This window comes from Cajanus cajan, chromosome 9 (assembly GCF_000230855.2).
Source record: "Cajanus cajan strain Asha chromosome 9, NIPB_CcT2T_4, whole genome shotgun sequence".
NCBI classification, from domain to species: domain Eukaryota; kingdom Viridiplantae; phylum Streptophyta; class Magnoliopsida; order Fabales; family Fabaceae; genus Cajanus; species Cajanus cajan.
This window is the reverse complement of record NC_138525.1, coordinates 5,670,047-5,689,435: the sequence shown is the minus strand read 5'-3', so window position 1 is coordinate 5,689,435 and position 19,389 is coordinate 5,670,047. Positions and strand designations below refer to the sequence as shown.

At 36.7% G+C, this 19,389-nt stretch overlaps 1 protein-coding gene and 1 long non-coding RNA gene across 2 annotated transcripts; both read right to left on the bottom strand.

Moving 5' to 3' along the window:
• Positions 1-200: 200 nt before the first annotated feature.
• Positions 201-2,607, bottom strand: LOC145951892 (uncharacterized). Its single transcript, XR_014429827.1, has 3 exons — positions 2,449-2,607; positions 1,617-1,688; positions 201-457 (listed from the first exon to the last, which is right to left on the bottom strand). It is a non-coding gene; the product is annotated as an uncharacterized LOC145951892 (long non-coding RNA).
• Positions 2,608-12,309: 9,702 nt separating this feature from the next.
• On the bottom strand, positions 12,310-14,433 carry LOC109795336 (uncharacterized). Its single transcript, XM_020354796.3, has 2 exons — positions 14,264-14,433; positions 12,310-13,402 (listed from the first exon to the last, which is right to left on the bottom strand). Exons 1-2 carry the CDS (start codon positions 14,361-14,363, stop codon positions 12,654-12,656), a joined length of 849 nt encoding a protein of 282 aa, XP_020210385.2. The 5' UTR covers positions 14,364-14,433; the 3' UTR covers positions 12,310-12,653.
• Positions 14,434-19,389: the final 4,956 nt, after the last annotated feature.

Sequence of the window (19,389 nt, the reverse complement as noted above, 5' to 3'; positions counted from 1 at the left end):
GTTTATAATAAGATTATTAATTAGAAAAATAACAAGTATTGATATTTGAAGTGAATGTTTCCACTTATCATCACTCTAAATAAATAATATATAATAACAAAGAGATGATAAAAATGATGATGCTAAATAGCAACAATATAAATAAAAGTCACGATTTATGAGAAACTAATTGCACAGTGGATATTTCAGTTTGCTCTTAATTAAACTTAATCACCCAGGCACAGTGACATATTATTAAACATAATTTTGACTTGTAAACATAAGGTAAGAAAGGTTGGAGCAAAAGACAAAGGTCTTTGCACCCATATATGGTTCTTAACAACACAAGATTTTATTCATGAAATACATAGACACTAAGGAATGCCACCAATGCGAGGGATGCCACCAATGCGTGGGATGCCACCAATGATATCTAGGTAACCATCACCCACTCCATTTTTCTCGCTAACACCTTCACCTGCAAACACATGCATTTAACTCTTATAAAACGAACCATTTACGATAAAAGATGAATAATTTGCACTCTCCCATTAAGAGGGATAGGAGAAAAAGAGAAAGATAACTTATAGTTTTGTAAGAGGCTAATATTACTTATAGTTTTGTAACTTTTTTTATCGGTCAAAAATAACTTTCATTGATGAAGGCCTGATGATATTCAAATAAAAATAAGAATAAACTTAAGAAAATGGTCTTCCCATATGGTTACTTCATATTAAATGTTAGTATTAATTATTATATTATAATATATGGTAACTTTTAAATTTGAAATATTTTTAATAAACACGTGAACGGTCACTATTTTGAAACAATATATTATAATTAATGGCTATGTTATAATATATAAAAACATGTGATCAGATTATATTATCATGTGTCATAACCGCATAAATCTAATAGTTAAGAGTTAATGTAATATGTATAAGTTCTTAAATTTGAATTTTTTTTATTATTATAATTTTTATTGATTAAAAATATGATAACTGAATGATTATTTGACTTGATGGTAAAAATAATTTAAATAATTTCATCTTTATTTTCACCATTCATAAATATTCTTATTATCATAAATAGTGAAAATAATAAATAATGATTATAAATAGTAAATAGTAAATAAACTATAAAGAAAATAGTAAATAATACATATATATATATATATACATTCATAAAATTAAAATAAAAATTATTTAATATATTCTTATATATAAGCCATTTATAAGAATACTTTAATCAAAACTATATTTTTAATTATAATTATATAAAAAAAATGCGGATGTTTCGCTTAAATTTAAAATAATGTGTAAATTATTAAGAAATTATATAAAACTATTTTTAATATTAAAAATACCAAGTCTAGGTGAACATTATATCTACTTGTGAAATATGTCTCGTGTGCTGTAAAAGGTGGGGGCAGAAGAAAAGCCTCTCTGCATGCATGCCTCTCACTACGTGAGATCGATGTTATTCATGAAATACATTTAAAAAGAATTGAAAAAATTAACATGTGAGAGCTTCTATAAATTAGTTTATAAATAAATAAATTTTATTTTATAGAAAAACTAATTTCATTTTTTTTCTTCTTAAAAGTGATTTTAAGAAAATTTAACCATGACCCTTACCACTAGGGAAGACAGCACCATCTCCAGGACGTTCATCAATGCGTAGGGTGCCGGCTATGCGTGGGCGACTACCTACGGTGATGAGATGAGATGAGAAATAAAGAAATAAATAAATAAAGTGAACATAAAAATTGAGGTCACAAAAGGTTAAATGGGAATCATTTGGAAAATATACAAAATGCCGAAGGTGATGAGTCCTTTATGATAGGATCAAGAAACTCCTTTAATTGTAAACAACTTCTAAATTTGAAGCTTCGATTTATGTTTTAAGGATATTAATTAAAAGTTAAAAAATAATTGGGATTATAATGCGTTGTACTTTGCTTTTTTTTTTTTTTTTTCATTTTTGTTCATGAAAAAAGAAACTGATATGATTGAATAATTTTTTTTTATCATTATTTTGTCTTAGTTTCTGTAATATATCTATCTTTTTAACCCCTGTAATATTTGCACATTTTAAATTAATTTTTATGAGAAAAATGATAAAGATGGACTAAAAAATTAAGTAAATTATCCATATATTACAATGACAAAAAAAAATATAGCCAAACAAAAGATTTTTTTTTGCAAGAATCATTTAAAGAAAAAGTTGCAGGGATAATATATAAGCGTAATTACATGAACAAAAAAGTTTAAGTCAATTATAAATTTTAAAAACCTATAAGACAGAAAAAAAATATATATAATGTGATATGTAATGCTTAATTATCTTTTCATAAACTTATTATATTTTAAAATTTTAACTAGTGTTATAAAAGCATTTAATTATCGATCTTACTTTAAAATATATACTCATGAGAGTGTATATAAGGCAAAATGATGCATAACTCACCCTCTATAAATTTCCTGGCTTCCACCTGTGAGGAGATTAAAAGGAGCATCGCTAACAGGCCAGGGATAAGTATTGGTATCTTTCTCTTCGAATCCATCTTTCAGTTGAAAACTATAGCAGATTAACTCAAATGATGTATGTTTGGTATGAGAAAATTAGGGGGAAATAATATACTCTATATATAGGAGGGGAGGAGAGAGAAAAATGAACCATTCTATGATATATATGTATTTTTCCAGAATATAATCTTAGTGTGTTCATTTACCTATCTCAAAAAGTCATTAATTAAAATATTATAAGGCAAGAACAAAGCTTGATCGCCATTGTTATAATAACTGAATCACAATAGTTAATAATGCTTGCATGTGGACTTGATATTATTAAGATAATAGTTGAAAATAACTAATAATATGACAAAAAATTACAGAAAGAATCTTAAAAGATGTGAGATAAAATAAGATAAAGACATATATTTGGCCGCATATACCTTGAGATAAAATAATGATTAAAATTGTATATATGTTGTTTTTTTATATCATCAAATGGCTAACCATTCGACATTCATAAAAGTTGTCTACAAAATTTGAACTTCTTTTAATCAAGCATGAAGCACAATACCAAATGATGTGCCAATTAATACAGTATAAATATTAACTATTGTTTGCTTCTTCCGATTTATCGTTAGTATTTGTCGAGAGATATTTCAAAAAGTTAAGCGTTAATTTATATATGCTTAGTTTTATTGAAGGTCATTCTTAAAAGAAACCTCTTAATATACTTTTTGAAGTTCATTATTAAAATTTTGAATATTTATTTATTTTACACTTGTACTGTCTGTACCTCTATGCCGAGTTCGAACTCGGCATCTCAATGCAGAGTGACCTCGGACACGCGCTGTATGACGTCAGCTCGTCACCCAAACATGTCATAACTGATCTCGGGCCTAAAGCCCAGTAAAATCCTAATTCATACTAAGGTATGTGCATTATTTATACGAGACTAATACTCCCACAAACCCTAACTTTGGCATCAGAGTCTCTTTTGCAGGTACCACCCCCATCTTGGAACATCAAACGTATCAGCGAAGGAGGCTCACCGATCTTACCCAGCGGATTACCTCTACCTCGGATCCCCGGTAAGAACATTTGGCGCCCACCGCGGAGCCGATCAAGACAGCTCTTATCGGCCACTCGTATGGTTTTCACCAGAAGCCATAGCAAACGCGCAACAGACGACCTAGATCACGCAACTAGCATGGATAACGAAGCAGCGTTGAGGAGACTGATCGAGCAGGTCGAGCAGATGCGGCAGCAACACACCGCCGATCTGCAAAGTATGCGTGCCAAGCACGAAACTAACCTAGCCGCGATGCGTACCGCTAACGAGGCTGACCTAGCAGCGCTGCGCGCCGAGAACGAGCGTATCCGCGCTCAGCTCCCTCGGCGTCCCTCTGATCAACCCCCTCCACAGAGCAACCTGCACGAGGAGGAGGGCCACTCGGTTTCTCAACCGCCAACCGCGACTAGGGTACCGACTCCCAAGCCTGCCACACATCGGTCCCACGTACTGACGAACAGGTCGGCCCATGACGTCAGTAATGTACCTACACACGTCACGGGAAATCAAGCGACTTTCCGCCGTCATCCTTTTGTGGATGGCATCATGGAGACGCCCCTTCCCTTTGGCTGGAAACCTTTCCACCTCGATTGCTACGATGACACGACAAACCCGGACGAACACATCGATCTATACACCACACAGGTAAACCTTTATACTAATGAGGATGCTATACTGTGTAGGGTCTTTCTGACCTCGCTCAAAGGGGCCGCGCTCAACTGGTACACCCAGCTACCTGCCGAGTCAATTGATAGCTTCGGCACCCTGGTCAGACGGTTCATAGCACAGTATGCGACAAGCCAATCTCATCACATAACGTCAGCTACCCTGGTCAGTCTCAAACAGAGCGACGAAGAACCACTTCGGACGTTCATGGAAAGATTCGCCGCCATCTCGGTAAAGATCCAAAATTTGAATCCCGAGGTCGCCCTACACGCCATGCTCATGGCACTCAAGCCCGGACCGTTTGTTGATAGTCTATGTCATGAAGCTCCTCGCGATATGGACGAGCTCCGTACCCGTGCTGTTGGGTACATCCAAATGGAAGAACATTCTGCCTTCCGTGACCAGGTTCGCGGAAAATCACAAGCGAAGCCCGACAGTGGCCACAAAGACAAGATGAAGGTCACCAATGATAACCAGTTCAAGGAAACTGCTAGGACAAGCAAGGCGGGGAGATACGACTTTTACACTCCCCTGAATACGCCCCGAGTTCACATCCTGGAGGAGGCAAATAATAGCAATCTGCTCACCCTGCCACCACCAGGTCACACTCCTAACAGTGCAGACAAGTCCAAACACTGCCGATACCACCGAAACCACGGTCACACCACTGAAGAGTGTCGCACACTCCGAGACCGTATCGAAGAACTCATCCAGGCAGGTCACCTCGGTCAATATGTCCAACGACAGCAGAGTCACAGAGGAGGCTACGACGGACGAGGGCGAGGTAGAGGTCACGGTTCGGGAGCTCGCACGAACCAACCCTCTGGCTCTCAGCAAAACACCAGCGGCGCAGTGCATGCCGAGGTAAGCCAGGAAACAGGGTCAGCCCCCTTGCGGGGCGTCATTAACACAATTGCAGGTGGCTTCGCAGGGGGAGGCTCTAGTAGCTCAGCGTGGAAACGACATTTGCGCAGCATCAACAACGTTCACTCCGCTACCTCGGCCTCGCATCAAAGCTCGCCTCTGATTACTTTCACTGACGACGACTACGTTGTCGTCAGCCCCAACCAGGATGACCCAATGGTGTCATCGCCGTGGAAGTCGCCAATTGGGAGGTCCACAAGACATTGATCGACCAAGGGAGCTCGGCTAACGTCCTGTATTGGCCGACGTTCCTCAGGTTAGATATCCCTCACTCTCATCCAACCTCACACAGAGCCCCTAGTTGGTTTTGCAAGAGAGCGAGTACACACTCAAGGGTACGTGGACCTGCTGACAACTTTTGGGACCTCTCCGGACACCAGGCGGATCATGGTCTGATATCTCCTTGTCGAGGCCAACACGTCCTACAACATCATTATTGGACGACCGACGCTTAACCAGCTTAGAGCAGTGGTGTCTACTTCGCACCTCACCATGAAATTCCCTGGGACTGACGACAAGATTATCTCCGTCAAGGAAAACCAAAAGACAGCCCGGTAGTACTACGCCGAAAGCCTCAGGGTCTCCTCATCCGACGAACGTTGCCGGAGTGATCCCCCCACAGTGGCTCACATCACCCACGAGGATATCACTGACCTCGACCCGAGGTCCGACTCCCATGATGAACGACCAAGTCCCATCGACGAGCTCGATAACCTTCAGATCGGAAGTCTTCCTGGGCAGTGCACGAAAATTAGCAGGCAGTTGAACCCGGAGTTGCGGCAACAGCTCGAAGCTGAGACCCTCAGGAATGCCGACCTCTTTGCATGGTCCAGTGCCGACATGCCAGACATAGACGCTGACTTCATCTGTCACAGGTTAGCAATTCATAAGGAGGCGAAACCAGTGGCCCAGAGGAAGAGGAAAGTCGGTGGTGAGAGGCGGGAGGCTATCATCACCGAGACACAAAAGTTGCTGAACGCCGGCTTCATCCGTGAGGTCATTTACACCATATGGCTGGAAAACGTGGTGTTGGTAAAAAAGAACTCAGGGAAATGGCGAATATGCGTCGACTATACCGACTTGAACAGGGCATGCCCCAAGGACTCGTACCCCTTGTCGAGCATTGACAAGCTGGTAGACGGAGCATCCGGGCACGCCGTCCTCAACTTCCTTAACGCCTACTCTGGGTACAACCAAATAATGATGTACCCACCAGACGAGGTGCATACATCATTCATCACCGATCATGCCAATTACTGCTACCGAGTGATGCCCTTCGGTCTCAAGAACGCAGGGGCCACCTACCAACAACTGATGGACAAGGTCTTCCACCAGTAGATTGGGCGAAACATGGAAGTCTATGTTGACGACATGGTGGTCAAAATCACCTCGACCGCGGACCACGCTGCCGACCTCTCCGAGGTGTTCGGCCAGATCAGGAGACACAACATGTGTCTCAACCCAGAGAAATGCATCTTCGGTGTCCAGGGAGGTCAGTTCCTTGGTTTTATGATCACTAGCAGGGGGATCGAAGCCAACCCGAAAAAGTGGAAAGCCATCATTCAGATGCAGAGTCCCCAGACCGTGAAAGATGTCCAGCGTCTGGCAGGAAGGTTGGTCTCCCTTTCCCGTTTTATCCCCAGGTTGGCGGACAAGGCCGGACCCATCTTCACCCTGCTGCACAAGCCAAAGAATTTCGAATGGACGGACCAATGCGAGGAGTCTTTCAAAAGCTTCAAAACCTTCCTCACTACTCCGCCAATCCTTTAGAGGCCGGACCACAAAGCCAACCTCCTCCTCTACTTGGCGGTGGCAGAAAGCGCAATCAGCACGGTTGTAGTGCAGGAGCACCAAAAAACACAAACGCCGATCTACTTTATCAGCCGAGTCCTCCAAGACATGGAGAAAAGGTATCAGACCATCGAAAAGCTCGCACTGGCACTTGTCACGGCAGCCAGGCGTCTCCGACCTTACTTTCAAAGTCACCAAGTGGTCGTCAAGACCGACTACCCAATCAAGCAGATTCTGAGAAAGCCGGAGCTCGCCGGGCAGATGATAGCCTGGTCGGTAGAATTGTCCGAGTTCGACATCCAGTACGAAAGTCGCGGCGCCCTGAAAGCTCAATGCCTGGCCGACTTTGTATCCGAACTCACGCCTAACTTAGTCGAAGAACCACAAGTATGAACTTTGCACGTTGATGGGTCCTCCAACTCTAAGGGTGGTGGTGCAGGCATCATCTTGGAAGGACCGAACCAAGTCACTTTGGAGCAATCCCTCAAGTTCAGCTTCAAGGTGACCAACAACCAGGCAGAGTATAAGGCGCTTCTCACAGGGCTAAGGCTGGCTCATGACCTCGGGGCTCAGAGAGTGAGTTACAACAGCGACTCGAAACTCATGGTAGAGCAGCTCAGTAGAACATACCAGGCCAAGGACGTTCTCCTACAACGATATTTCCACATGGCATCACAACAGATCTCGCCCTTCAACGAGTTCACTATGCAACATGTACCGCGAGAACAAAACACTAGAGCCGACCTCCTATCAAAGCTCGCCAGCACCAAACTCCCTAGACAACATCGGACCATCATCTAGGAGACCTTGCATTCACCCAGCCTAGACAACAAGGTCGTCAACACTAGCAACAGCGAAGACCAGGGATGGATGACAGGCATCTGGAGCTACTTGAAGGCAGGTGTTTTGCCCGAGGATAGGATGAAGCTCGGAAGATGAGGTTGAGGTCGGCCAAGTTCGTGATTGTTGGCGACGAACTGTTCAAGCGTGGGATCTCCACCCCTCTGCTCAAGTGCTTAACTACATTTCAGGCAGCCTATGTCATCGAGGAAATCCACCAAGGCATATGTGGCATGCACTCCGGGACACGCTCAATGGCGACCAGAGTACTCTGAGCAGGATACTACTATCCCACATTGAAATCAGATTGCCAGGACTACGTACAAAGTTGCAAAGAATGCCATCAGTTCGGCAACACACATCGGCAACCACCCGAAACTCTTCACCAAATGATGTCGTCATGGCCTTTTTCCTAGTGGGGAATGGACATCCTCGGGCCATTCCCCCCGCAAAAGGTCAACTCAAGTTCCTCCTAGTGGCGATCGACTACTTCACCAAGTGGATCGAGGCATGCCCACTCGCCAAAATCACCACCAAAAATGTACAGAGATTCACCTGGAGGAATATTGTTTGCAGATTCAGAATCCCTCACACCCTCGTTACCGACAACGGTAGGCAGTTCATCGCACAAGGCTTCGAGGACTTCCTCCGTGAGCTCGGTATCAAGCATCTCCCAACCTCGGTGGAACACCCCCAGCCCAATGGCCAGGCCGAAGCCGCCAACAAGGTCATCCTCCGAGAACTTAAGAAGCGGCTAGGAAACGCTAAAAGACAGTGGGCCGACGAGCTTCCCAGCATCCTCTGGGCGTATCATTGCACCCCCCCAGTCAACAACGTAAGAAACGCCTTACAGGCTGACTTACGGAGCTGACGCAATGATTCTAGTGAAAATCAGAGAGACATCTCACCGACGCCAAGTCTTCAACAGTGAGCAGAACGCTCAAGAGTTAGCAGTTGACCTCGACTTAGTTGACGAGCTTAGAGACGAAGCTCAAATCCACGAAGAAGCCTGCAAGCTCCGAGCTTCCAGAAGATACAATACGCGAGTGCGACCTCGCTCCTTCCCCCCCCCCCTCTTCCTTTTCCTGTTCGTCTTCAGGAGGGAAACCTCCTCCTCTTGGGGCTCTGGAACCTCGATCTCGGCGATGTTTTAGCGGTGCTTCAACTCACGTCATTTGTTCCTGCCCATTATGCCTGCGAACACAAAGAACAGACACATCAGCAAAATAAGCTTTCACAAACCCTAACAATCTAAGAAAGACAGGGTACTCACTCTCTAAGCCCCTCTCCTTGTACATCGAGTTCGCAAGCGACATGACGAGCTTGCAATCCAACGGGCGAGGAAATGCTTCAAGGTTTTTAATGGCGGTCGACTCTAAAGCCGTCAATTGTAACTCCCCCACTCCGTGAAACCTTGTCGGGACCGGCCGCCAGTAGAAGGGGAACTTCAGCAACCCACCGAAATAGAATGCCCCATCCTCTAACGGGTCGACGTCTACAAGCGCCACCTAGAAAAATTCTTGTTTGAAATTTTTATATGACTGGGAGTAAAGGGAAAACAGACCCCCATCCTTACTTCCACTCAGAGACATTAAACCATAGGGAGGAACGCCCATTTTTAACTGGTAAAATGAAGAAAAACGGGCAGAGACACCTCTATCCCCAAGGCCGAACACATGACTTGGAAAGCCCTCAAAAAACCCCAGCTATTGGGGTGTAACTAGCAAGGAGCCGAGTTGATGAAATTCAAAAAGTCACACTCAAATTGAGTGAAAGGAAGACAGACACCTAAATCCCTAAAAAGACACTGATATACATAGAAATGGGGAGGGTCAGAAGAACTCCCCATATACACACGCTCATCGGGCTGACAAGGCTCGAGCCGGACAAACTTAGAGACGGAAGAGTCACAAATCCTATGCGTTTTTCTAATCGCATTGATCTCCATGAACGACCTGAATACACTCTGGAACTCCCCCATGTCGCGCCTGACCCAGTCGTAGCCCGGAACGTCGGGGACGAGATCCTTGGGTGGGTTCTCTGCCTTCTTCTTTTCGGTGGCGGCCGTTCCGGTAGCCACCGCCTTTCCGCGCGCCCTACCCCTGCCCTTGGCAGGCACGAAAGATCCGACACCACTCTCTCCAGCCATCAAGAAAACAAAAAGACTCGAAGAGGGAAAGATTGGAGAAGAAAGAAAGAACAGGGAAATCGAAGTACCTGGTACTCCTTTGACAAATGAAAGAACAATAAGGAAGGAGGAGAACTCAGTTGCCGGAAATGGCGACAAAGGAGAACGAAACCGGCGTACGCAAGAAGCTGAAAGAACAAAAAAGAGTAAAGTGAAAAAGGGAAGAGGCGTGAGAGAGAGAGAAAAGGGCTCCCCGAATTTCAAACGGCCACGACACGTGTTGGAGAGAGAGAGCACCTGATGACACATTTAATGAAACTCATTATGATGAGGCGAAACCATCATTGCATAACCGTCCTCCTCATTAACATGCCGCCCACACGTTTTCGAGAACGAAGCGACAGTTATGACACATGGCGTCTTCACAGGCGGGCGTACGCGAAGGGTCACTGCTCTTTGACAAGCTCGGTCTTAACTCCTCGACCCACGGTCTTCAGAGCTCGGGGGGCTAGTGTACTGTCCGTACCGCTATGCCGAGCTCGAACTCGGCATCTCAGCGCAAAGCGACCTCAGACACGCACTGTATGACGTCAGCTCGTCACCCAAACAGGTCATGACTGATCTCAGGCCCAAAGCCTAGTAAAACTCTAATTCATACTAAGGTACGTGCATTATTTATACGAGACTAATACTCCCACAAACCCTAACTTTGGCATCGGAGTCTCTTTTGTAGGTACCACCCCCATCTTGGAACATCAAACTTACCAGCGAAGGAGGCTCACCGATCTTACCCAGCAAATCACCTCTACCTCGGATCCCCGGTAAGAACAACACTAATTATATATTTATATATTCCTATTTTTAAAATTTTGAAGTTAAAATATTTGTGTTCGATAGAAAAAAAAAATAAAAGGAAAAAAGAAAGTAGATAAGAAAGATGTGAAGAGAAGAGAAATAAATAAAAATAAAGTAAAAACAATAGTTGTTTGATAAGAAAAATTAATTAGAAATCAACTTTTTGAGTGATTATTAGAAGTGTTCAAAATCGAATTAGCTCAAATACAAAACTGAAAACTAATAAAAAAAATTGCAAATCTATAGAAAATACTAAACTAGTGGTTTGGTTCGATTTTATATTTTCTTAAATGACATAATTCTGGGGTTGAGTACATGTTTAGCAAATAATATGCTTCTTTCACAAAGTATATTATGGCTAACAATGATTCAGCATATTATGTTATTTATGTAAAAGATTTAAAGATATTTCTTATACCTCATCAATATATAATTTTTTGCTGTTCAAAAAAAAAATCACATAATTCGACTCAGTTTATAATTTGAGAATATGAAATCAATCCAAAGAAAATTGAATCATACTTATACGTAAATAAGGTTTTTTTCCCTCAATGTATGGTATAAGCAGTTACACATAATATAAAAAGTGTTTTTATAAAACTGTATAAGATACTAAATTGTAAGCTAAGAAAAGATATTAATTTCTCCTAAATGTGTAAGAAAAGATGTTATTTTCTCCTAAATGTATTTTTTATAATAATATATTAAATTTTAAAAAATATCTTATAAAATTGTTAGTTACTAAATTGATTTTTAAAATAAAAAATTATGAATCATTTACGATATTTGAAAATAATTTTTATTTTTAAGTAACAAACTATATAAATATATATAATGATAACTAAAATTTGTATTAAATAAATGTTTCTACTAAAATAATAAGATGAGGTTTGATGTTAAATATGTATTAAAACAATTTTTTTAGTATTTGTGTAATTTTTATTTTATTTTTGATTACGAATCATGAGCAATTAACATAATATTATATATTTTTAGTTAATTCATAAATAATTTTTAAAATTGAAAAAATTGAGTCAAAGCAAATAAAACTTTAAAAAATTAGTTTGTTTTGATTCAGAATTCATAGTATATTCAACCAAATTGCATTTAATTTTCTTGTTTAGTTTAAATGATTTTTAAATAAAAAATTGAACTACTAAACTACATCTCGAACACTCTAGTGAGAATTTAGTTTGAAAAAGAAATAAATAAATACTATTATAAGAATTACCTTTTTTACTTTTATAAATAAAGTTAAATTTTCCGGTTAATGGTTCATACATTATGGTTTGTTTTCAAATTTTCTTTCCGGTTAGTTTGCAAAGTGATATTTAGTAAGTTTTAATAGGTGCACATGAACCGTTAGTTAAAATGCTTCTTAGAAAAATTTGGTTAATTTAAAACCCTTAAATTATTATAGTGACATTACCTAATTGATTTGGTTAGTTTAGTAACTTTATCTAAATTTTTCTAGTCGAGCAGTTTGCACAAGGACTTATTTGTTGCCCATGTACTAGAGAATACCACAGAATTGAAGTTCTCTACTTTTTGAATTAATAGATATGTATAAGCATCACCTATAATGACACGATAATTATAGAAGGAGAAACTTAATTAACAGCAAAGAGGATGATATGACGATGAGGTAGAAGTTCAAGTCATCATTTATGACAAACTATTTGTACATTAGACATTTCAGTTAGTCCTTAAACTTATGACACAGGCACATGCAGTACGACGTATATATTACTTAACACTATTTCCACTTATGAAATATCTCTAGTGGTGTGAAAGGTCGAACAACATTGTGTATCCACAAGAGGAAATTTTATTGATGAAATATTTGAAGTACGTAGAACAACACTCTAATTTGTGGGTCTTAGTCTTATGCTCTAGTGGTGCAGCAACGTAAGCAAGCTCCCCCTAATGCCCAAACACAACAGCCAGAACGACAATACTCTCTTCCTAGTCCTTGGCCTGGAATGCCACCACCAAAACCTCCACGTCCACCAGGAATGCCACCTCCAAAACCACCATTACCAGGAAGGCCTGGAATGATGCCTGGGATGCAACCAATCATGCCTGGGATGCCACTAATAACACTAGCTGGGATGCAACCAATAACGCCACTTGGGATGTTACCATTAACGCCTGGAATACCACCATTAATGCCTGGGATACCACCATTAACTCCAGGAATACCGCCATTAACACCTGGAATACCACCATTAATGCCTGGAATACCACCATTAACTCCTGGAATACCGCCACTAACACCTGGAATACCACCATTAATGCCTGGAATACCCCCATTAACTCCTGGAATACCGCCATTAACACCTGGAACATTACCGCCATTAACACCTGGAATACCACCATTAAATCCTGGAATACCGCCATTAACACCTGGAATACCACCATTAATGCCTGGAATACCACCATTAACTCCTGGAATACCGCCATTAACACTTGGAATACCACCATTAATCCCTGGGATACCACCAATGCCAGGGATGTTACCACCACTAACGCCTGGGATACCACCAATGCCAGGGATGTTACCACCAAAGTAAACCCCACCACCAACTTCCACTTTCGAATCACCCACTTTATTTCTCTCTTTAACAACCTCACCTGCAACACACATTTACGATGCAAAAATTAATCTTGTCTTGCACACCTCTTTTAGGTGGGAAGACAAAGGAAATAATACATGTGATTGACCAATGACGATGAGGTCAGACTTCCGAGATAAAAATAGAGATAGAAGAAAATATAAAGATGTATACAAAATGTGAGAACGGATTAAATTAAATTATGATCGAATGTATAGGATTAAGAAACCCCTTGAATCGTAAACATCCTTTAATTAATCTAATGTTTCGATTAAGGAATGCTTTAAGGATATTAATTAAAAATAACTAAATGAAAGAGTAAAAACATTGTTATATTTAAAATATCTAACTCAGTTGGTTAAGTAGGATGTATTGAGTGTTGTAAACTTTTTTTAATAGTTCTTATGAATAAAAAAATTTGATGTTATATCTTATGATTAATTGCACTTTTTTTATTCATTTTTTGTTTTTATATTATATTTTCAAAATGGTTCTTATAATTTTTTTTATTCCTTTTATTTTTGGAATATATCTGTTTTATTGTAATCTCTTTGATATTTGCTTTATTTTAAATTAAATTCTGTTAATTTATTTTGATGAAAATTAAAATTAAATTATTTTAGGTATCAAAACAGAAAAATAAAAATAAAAAATACCATTTCGAAAAATAGTGTTGGGACGATAAAACAAAAGGTGCATAATTATAGATACTAAAAACATATAAAAGCCAATAATAACTTATAAAACGTTTATAACTAAAAAAAAAGTATTTGTAATATCTTTCCAACTAGTATTTTAGATACATTTATTAAAATTCTCGTAGTTTAAAAAACTGATGATGAGAATATTAGCTAGGCATGCAAAATGATATATAGCTCACCCTCTTTCATATCCCTGGCTGCCACCTGTGAGGAGATCAAAAGGAGCATGGCCAACAACAGGCCAGGGACAAGTATCGGTATCTTCGTCTTCGAGCCCATCTTAATTTTCTCTAGCAAACTACAGGTCTACTCAAATGATATGTTACTTGGTGATGAAGGATGAGAAAACTAGTGAAAATGTATACTCTATATATAGGAGGGGAGGAGGGAGAAGTTAGGAACTTTCTCTTAATTGTCGCCGTAACGTATTAATTAAGTTTTTCATATAGAGTTTAAGAACCGATTTGTTCTTGATCTCCACCTCAATTTCCTTCTCCAATGGTAAAAAGTGGCAGGCTATGAAATTGAAGCATAGCAATTATTACGTGACTGCGTGTATATGTTATGTAATGAAAAGTTGATAAGTAGAGAGCTACTATTAGTTTTATATCATAATATTATTTTTATTTACTATATATAAATTATAAAATATTTTAAAGGTCAAAATAAGTTAGATACATTTTCATAAGTATTTTCCCTTTTGTCTTTATAAGTCAAATGAATTTATTAATTATTCTAACCAACCTAGCTTGAGGTGTGCCAAAGGTTAGGAACAAATTGAGAAAGCTACAAACCAGAATGGGTTGTTTGGAACCCATATAGGTGAAAGTACAGCGGCCCCTCCCAATTTAACAATTTAAAAACCCTAATATTTTTGTTTTGGTTAATTTGTTTTCTGATTAAATTTAAAATTTTATGTTTTGGTTAATTTGTTTTCTGATTAAATTTAAAATTTCACGCGTCAACACTAAATCACTGTAAGCATCCACATTGCATCTGTCTTTGGTTTGATACTCTAAAGTTGGTTTGAAGCCCTAATGGTAACTTCATGACCTATATCAAGAGTATCGGGAAAAACTCAAGTCTCACATCGACTAGAAATTAGGCAATTAAATAGTATATAAGTGAAAATCAACCCTTATCTTACAAGCCGATTTTGTAAGGTTGAGTTAAGCTTAATTCGTTATTCTAAGATAGTATCAGAGCCATTTAGATCCACTTTAAATGGACCACCCGCCATTAATATATGTGTCATGGGCATGAGGGGGTGTATATTGAGAAAAACTCAAGTCCCGCCAATCCTAGATCATTAAAAAGGGCTACCTACCATTTATCCACTTACCAAGCCCAATAGTATTGGACGTGAGGACTGAGGAGGTGTATTGAGAAAAACTCAAGTTCCACATCGACTAGAGATTAGGCAATTAAATAGTATATAAGTGGAAAGCAACCCTCACCTTACAAACTGGTTTTGTAGGGTTGAGTTAGGTTTAATCCGCTATTCTAAGAAAGAGTATATAAAGCTTTTAATTTTTTTAAGTAATTAAAATATATTAGAAGTCTTTATTCAAGTATCTAGTGAGGTTGGTTAGAGTAAAAAGGATTCAATAAAAAAAAAATGTGTACAAGAAAAGTAATATATCTTTTACAAGTTTACTAAATCATACAAGTAATGAATGATTAATGATATCATTCCACAAAGACTTGACTCAATGCTTGATGATGAATGATATTGTTCCATAATGACTTGACTCAATATTTACTTGCTAATATGCTTATAATATCTAACTAATCAAAATTCGTATATAGTGTAAATTTAAATAATATCATGTAAATATTAACCAAACTTTTTTTCTAAATCAAATAGTCTCCAAAAATTTAGTGAGTCCAATGGACTTACAAAGCTTTCTTAACCTTTTAGATGGAAGCTTAAATCTTCAACTTGATTATGCTCACTATCAATAACTTGTTGTTAAGGGATTTTAACATTATTGATAGAATCAATAACTTTATTATAAGGAAAAAAATAGGCAACTCTTCCTCTAATAAAGGAACAAGAGGTATAGGAACAAAAACACTTTCATCTTTAAATTCAACGATTCACGACCTAAAACTTTCACCATGCTCCAATTGATTCTCAAATAATATTGCTCTATTAGATTCACTCACTTTTGTAGAGTGAGTATGACGATAAAATATGGATCCTCTTAAGTCAATGCAATAACTTATGAGAAAAGCATTAACTATTTTGATATTAACCTTGTTCAATTGTAGATTATAAAGTCTCACTTTCGCTTACAACACCAAATGTGAAAATGATTCAAGCTTGGCCTTTTATCCAATGTAGGTTCAATAAAGAAAGTAATTGATATTTATAAAATGGAATTCATAGAACACTATATCAAAACAAAATTTCAATAACACAATATCAATTTAAAGCATTCAAAAAATAGAGACGAGTAAAACGAGAACAAAGTGTTATATAATTATGTAACTAGATATATGAAGAGAAAAACTAAATTCATCAATCTCTATAAAAAAATTATATATACAAATATACATACATACATGTGTATATTTACATACACATGCATGACTTTAACTATATTTTATTATACCATCAATTATAAAATAAATAGCTTTCAATGTTGATTGAAAAATAGAGAAGCAATATGAGTTATACATTAATAATTAATAAACAATTCATATATTTGTACGTATTTTAATTTCTAATTATAACATAAATAAAACAACAAATAATAAGGTTAGAAATACTTGGATAAATAAAAGACATTTGATCCATTCAGTTTTCTATGTGTGTGTGTCTTTTTTTATGCTATGTAGACTTAATGATACAACTACACTACGAAATGATAAGAAATAAGAGGTCTTTTCCTGTTAAATCAATATGAGTTCACTTACCCTTCTTAATAAGTCCAAACTCATCACAGCAACACATTATCAATCATTATTTTATAATAATAATAATAATAATATTAATATTAATCTCAATAAATATTAATATAATGATCACAAAATTAAGACTAACAACAATAATATATTCTAATATTTTAACATCTAATATCTAAATTTTTTAAAAAATAATATTAACTATAATTATTTAAATAATCTAACAATATACAGCGTAAATTTAAATAATTTGTAAGAGAAATAACCATGTAAATGTTAACCAAACTTTTTTCTTCATCTATAGTTCATTTAATCTTTTGTGAATACCTTATCTACCGAAATTAGTTTCAAATACTTAATAAAAACCTATTGGGGTTTTGACTTCACCAAAACACAATTTCACATAAACAACTTATTTAACCCAGCTCAAAATCAAATGATTTAAAAAATCTTAATTACTTTAATCCTAATCCTTAAGAGAAAAGCCTAAATTCTTTAATTATTCTCTAATTCCTTAGGAGAAAGAACTATAAAATTTGCATTACGAAAAAGAATTACAAAGTTTTAATAAACCTAAATTCATTCCTAAAAATAGGTTCATTAGGTGCAAAATTTCAAGTCCAGAATTTCAAAAGTTTCTCCAATCATCAAGAAATTCTTAATTCATCTCATGATTGATCAATTCATAAAAAGAAGTAATTGCAAAATAGAGCACCAATTATAAAATATGAGCATAGACATGAAAGAGGGTGTTTTCATGAAAAAAGATGATAATTACCTCAAAATCTAAATGAACTATTAGGAATTATTTAGTCGTACAAAAATTTGAAATAAAAGTTTGAATCATCATGTTATTATTGTATTTCGTCATTAAAATCCAAAAAGAATAGACTTACTCACACATGTTCATTTTAGTTTGATCTAATTTGATATGTACAATCATGAACTAGAAAATAGAAAATGAAGAAAAACCAGACTTTAAAGCTTCAATCCTTGAGTTCCAGAGTCCTCATGAAAGTTTTTTGTCTCTCAAAATGATTAGTCAACCCTTTTAAAATATTAAAAGACTCATTTAAAGGTGCTAAGCACACCCTAAATTAGCTCTAAATATATGCCCTCTTAATATAATTCACACATCTCATAATAACACAATATTTATTATTAAAAATTATTTTTATTTATATTATAAATATATATTAATATATTATTAAAATATATAAATATAAGTAATGTATAATTATATATTATTAAATCTCATTCAAAATTAACACTAAATTATTTATAATTATGTATATCAAATAAATTTATACATAAACACACTTTTTTTAATGTCAATATAAATAATATTTGCTATTAATTTTTAATAAATTTCAGTCAATAATAAAAAAAATGATAGAGTAAGTATTGTTAGCTTTTCTCGTAAATATTTAATTAAGATTTAATCAAGCAATTAAACGTGATGGAAATACTAATTTAATTATATTACAAAACTTTCTAATACGTGTACTACGCGTAAGCGGGGAAAATTTAATGTCTATCATTTTTTTTACAGGAGGAAAATTTAATGTCTAACATTTGAAGAACTATACCTTTTTTATACATACATGAAAAGCTATACTTGCTAAGAACAAATTGGATACTATAAATTAATGATGAATGAACTAAAAATATATATAATTAATATTAATAAATGGTAAATTTAAGAGATTGGGTTAATGAATCTTATAAAGAAATTGGATTGGTAAGATATGTAACAAAAAGGGGTTAAGAATTGGATTTGAATTAGAAAGTTTCTTTTTAACTAGGTTGCTTGGAGAAAAGAGCTTCAATTGCATGTACAGAAGCAAGAAAATAAAATGGAACACTCCCTTTGCAATAGACAAAAAAGTCGTAGTCTTCTCGGAGGAAAAAGGTTTGCATTTCACTTAGTAATCCTTAGATTCCACCTAACAACACCCATATGCCTTTGGGCTAGCGCTAGCTAGGCTTGCGGTTAACCCTACAAAAGGGAAAGAAAATAATGAACTGGTGGAACTTTGGTTCATCAATAGGATCATGATATATACATCTCCTTTTTTTTATAACTACACCCCCTTTTTTTAAAAAATAAATAATTGAATTCTTAAAATATCTGTAATTTTTATTATTTTAAATTTTTAAATTTTATACTCCTAATATTTAATTTAACACTTTTTTTTACACATCTCTTTTCCTTATTTTCACATGCATTTCCTTAATTTTTCTTCACTCTCACCAAGTAATTTTAATTCTTTTAATTAGTTTTACATTATTTATTTTCCTTTCCTCTTTTAGTTTTCTCATTGATTTCACTATCTGCATAGTACTCTGGAATAGTAAAAATGTCTTTTTTCATAACACTAAATTTAATGTTAAG

What these genes read in the sequence shown, in the direction of transcription:
- LOC109795336 (XM_020354796.3), bottom strand. Translation starts at nt 14,363, where the DNA reads ATGGGCTCGAAGACGAAGATACCGATACTTGTCCCTGGCCTGTTGTTG. An exon ending in AGCCAGGGATATGAAAGAGG is followed by an intron (nt 13,403 to 14,263) that starts GTGAGCTATATA and finishes TGTGTGTTGCAG; the next exon opens with GTGAGGTTGTTAAAGAGAGA.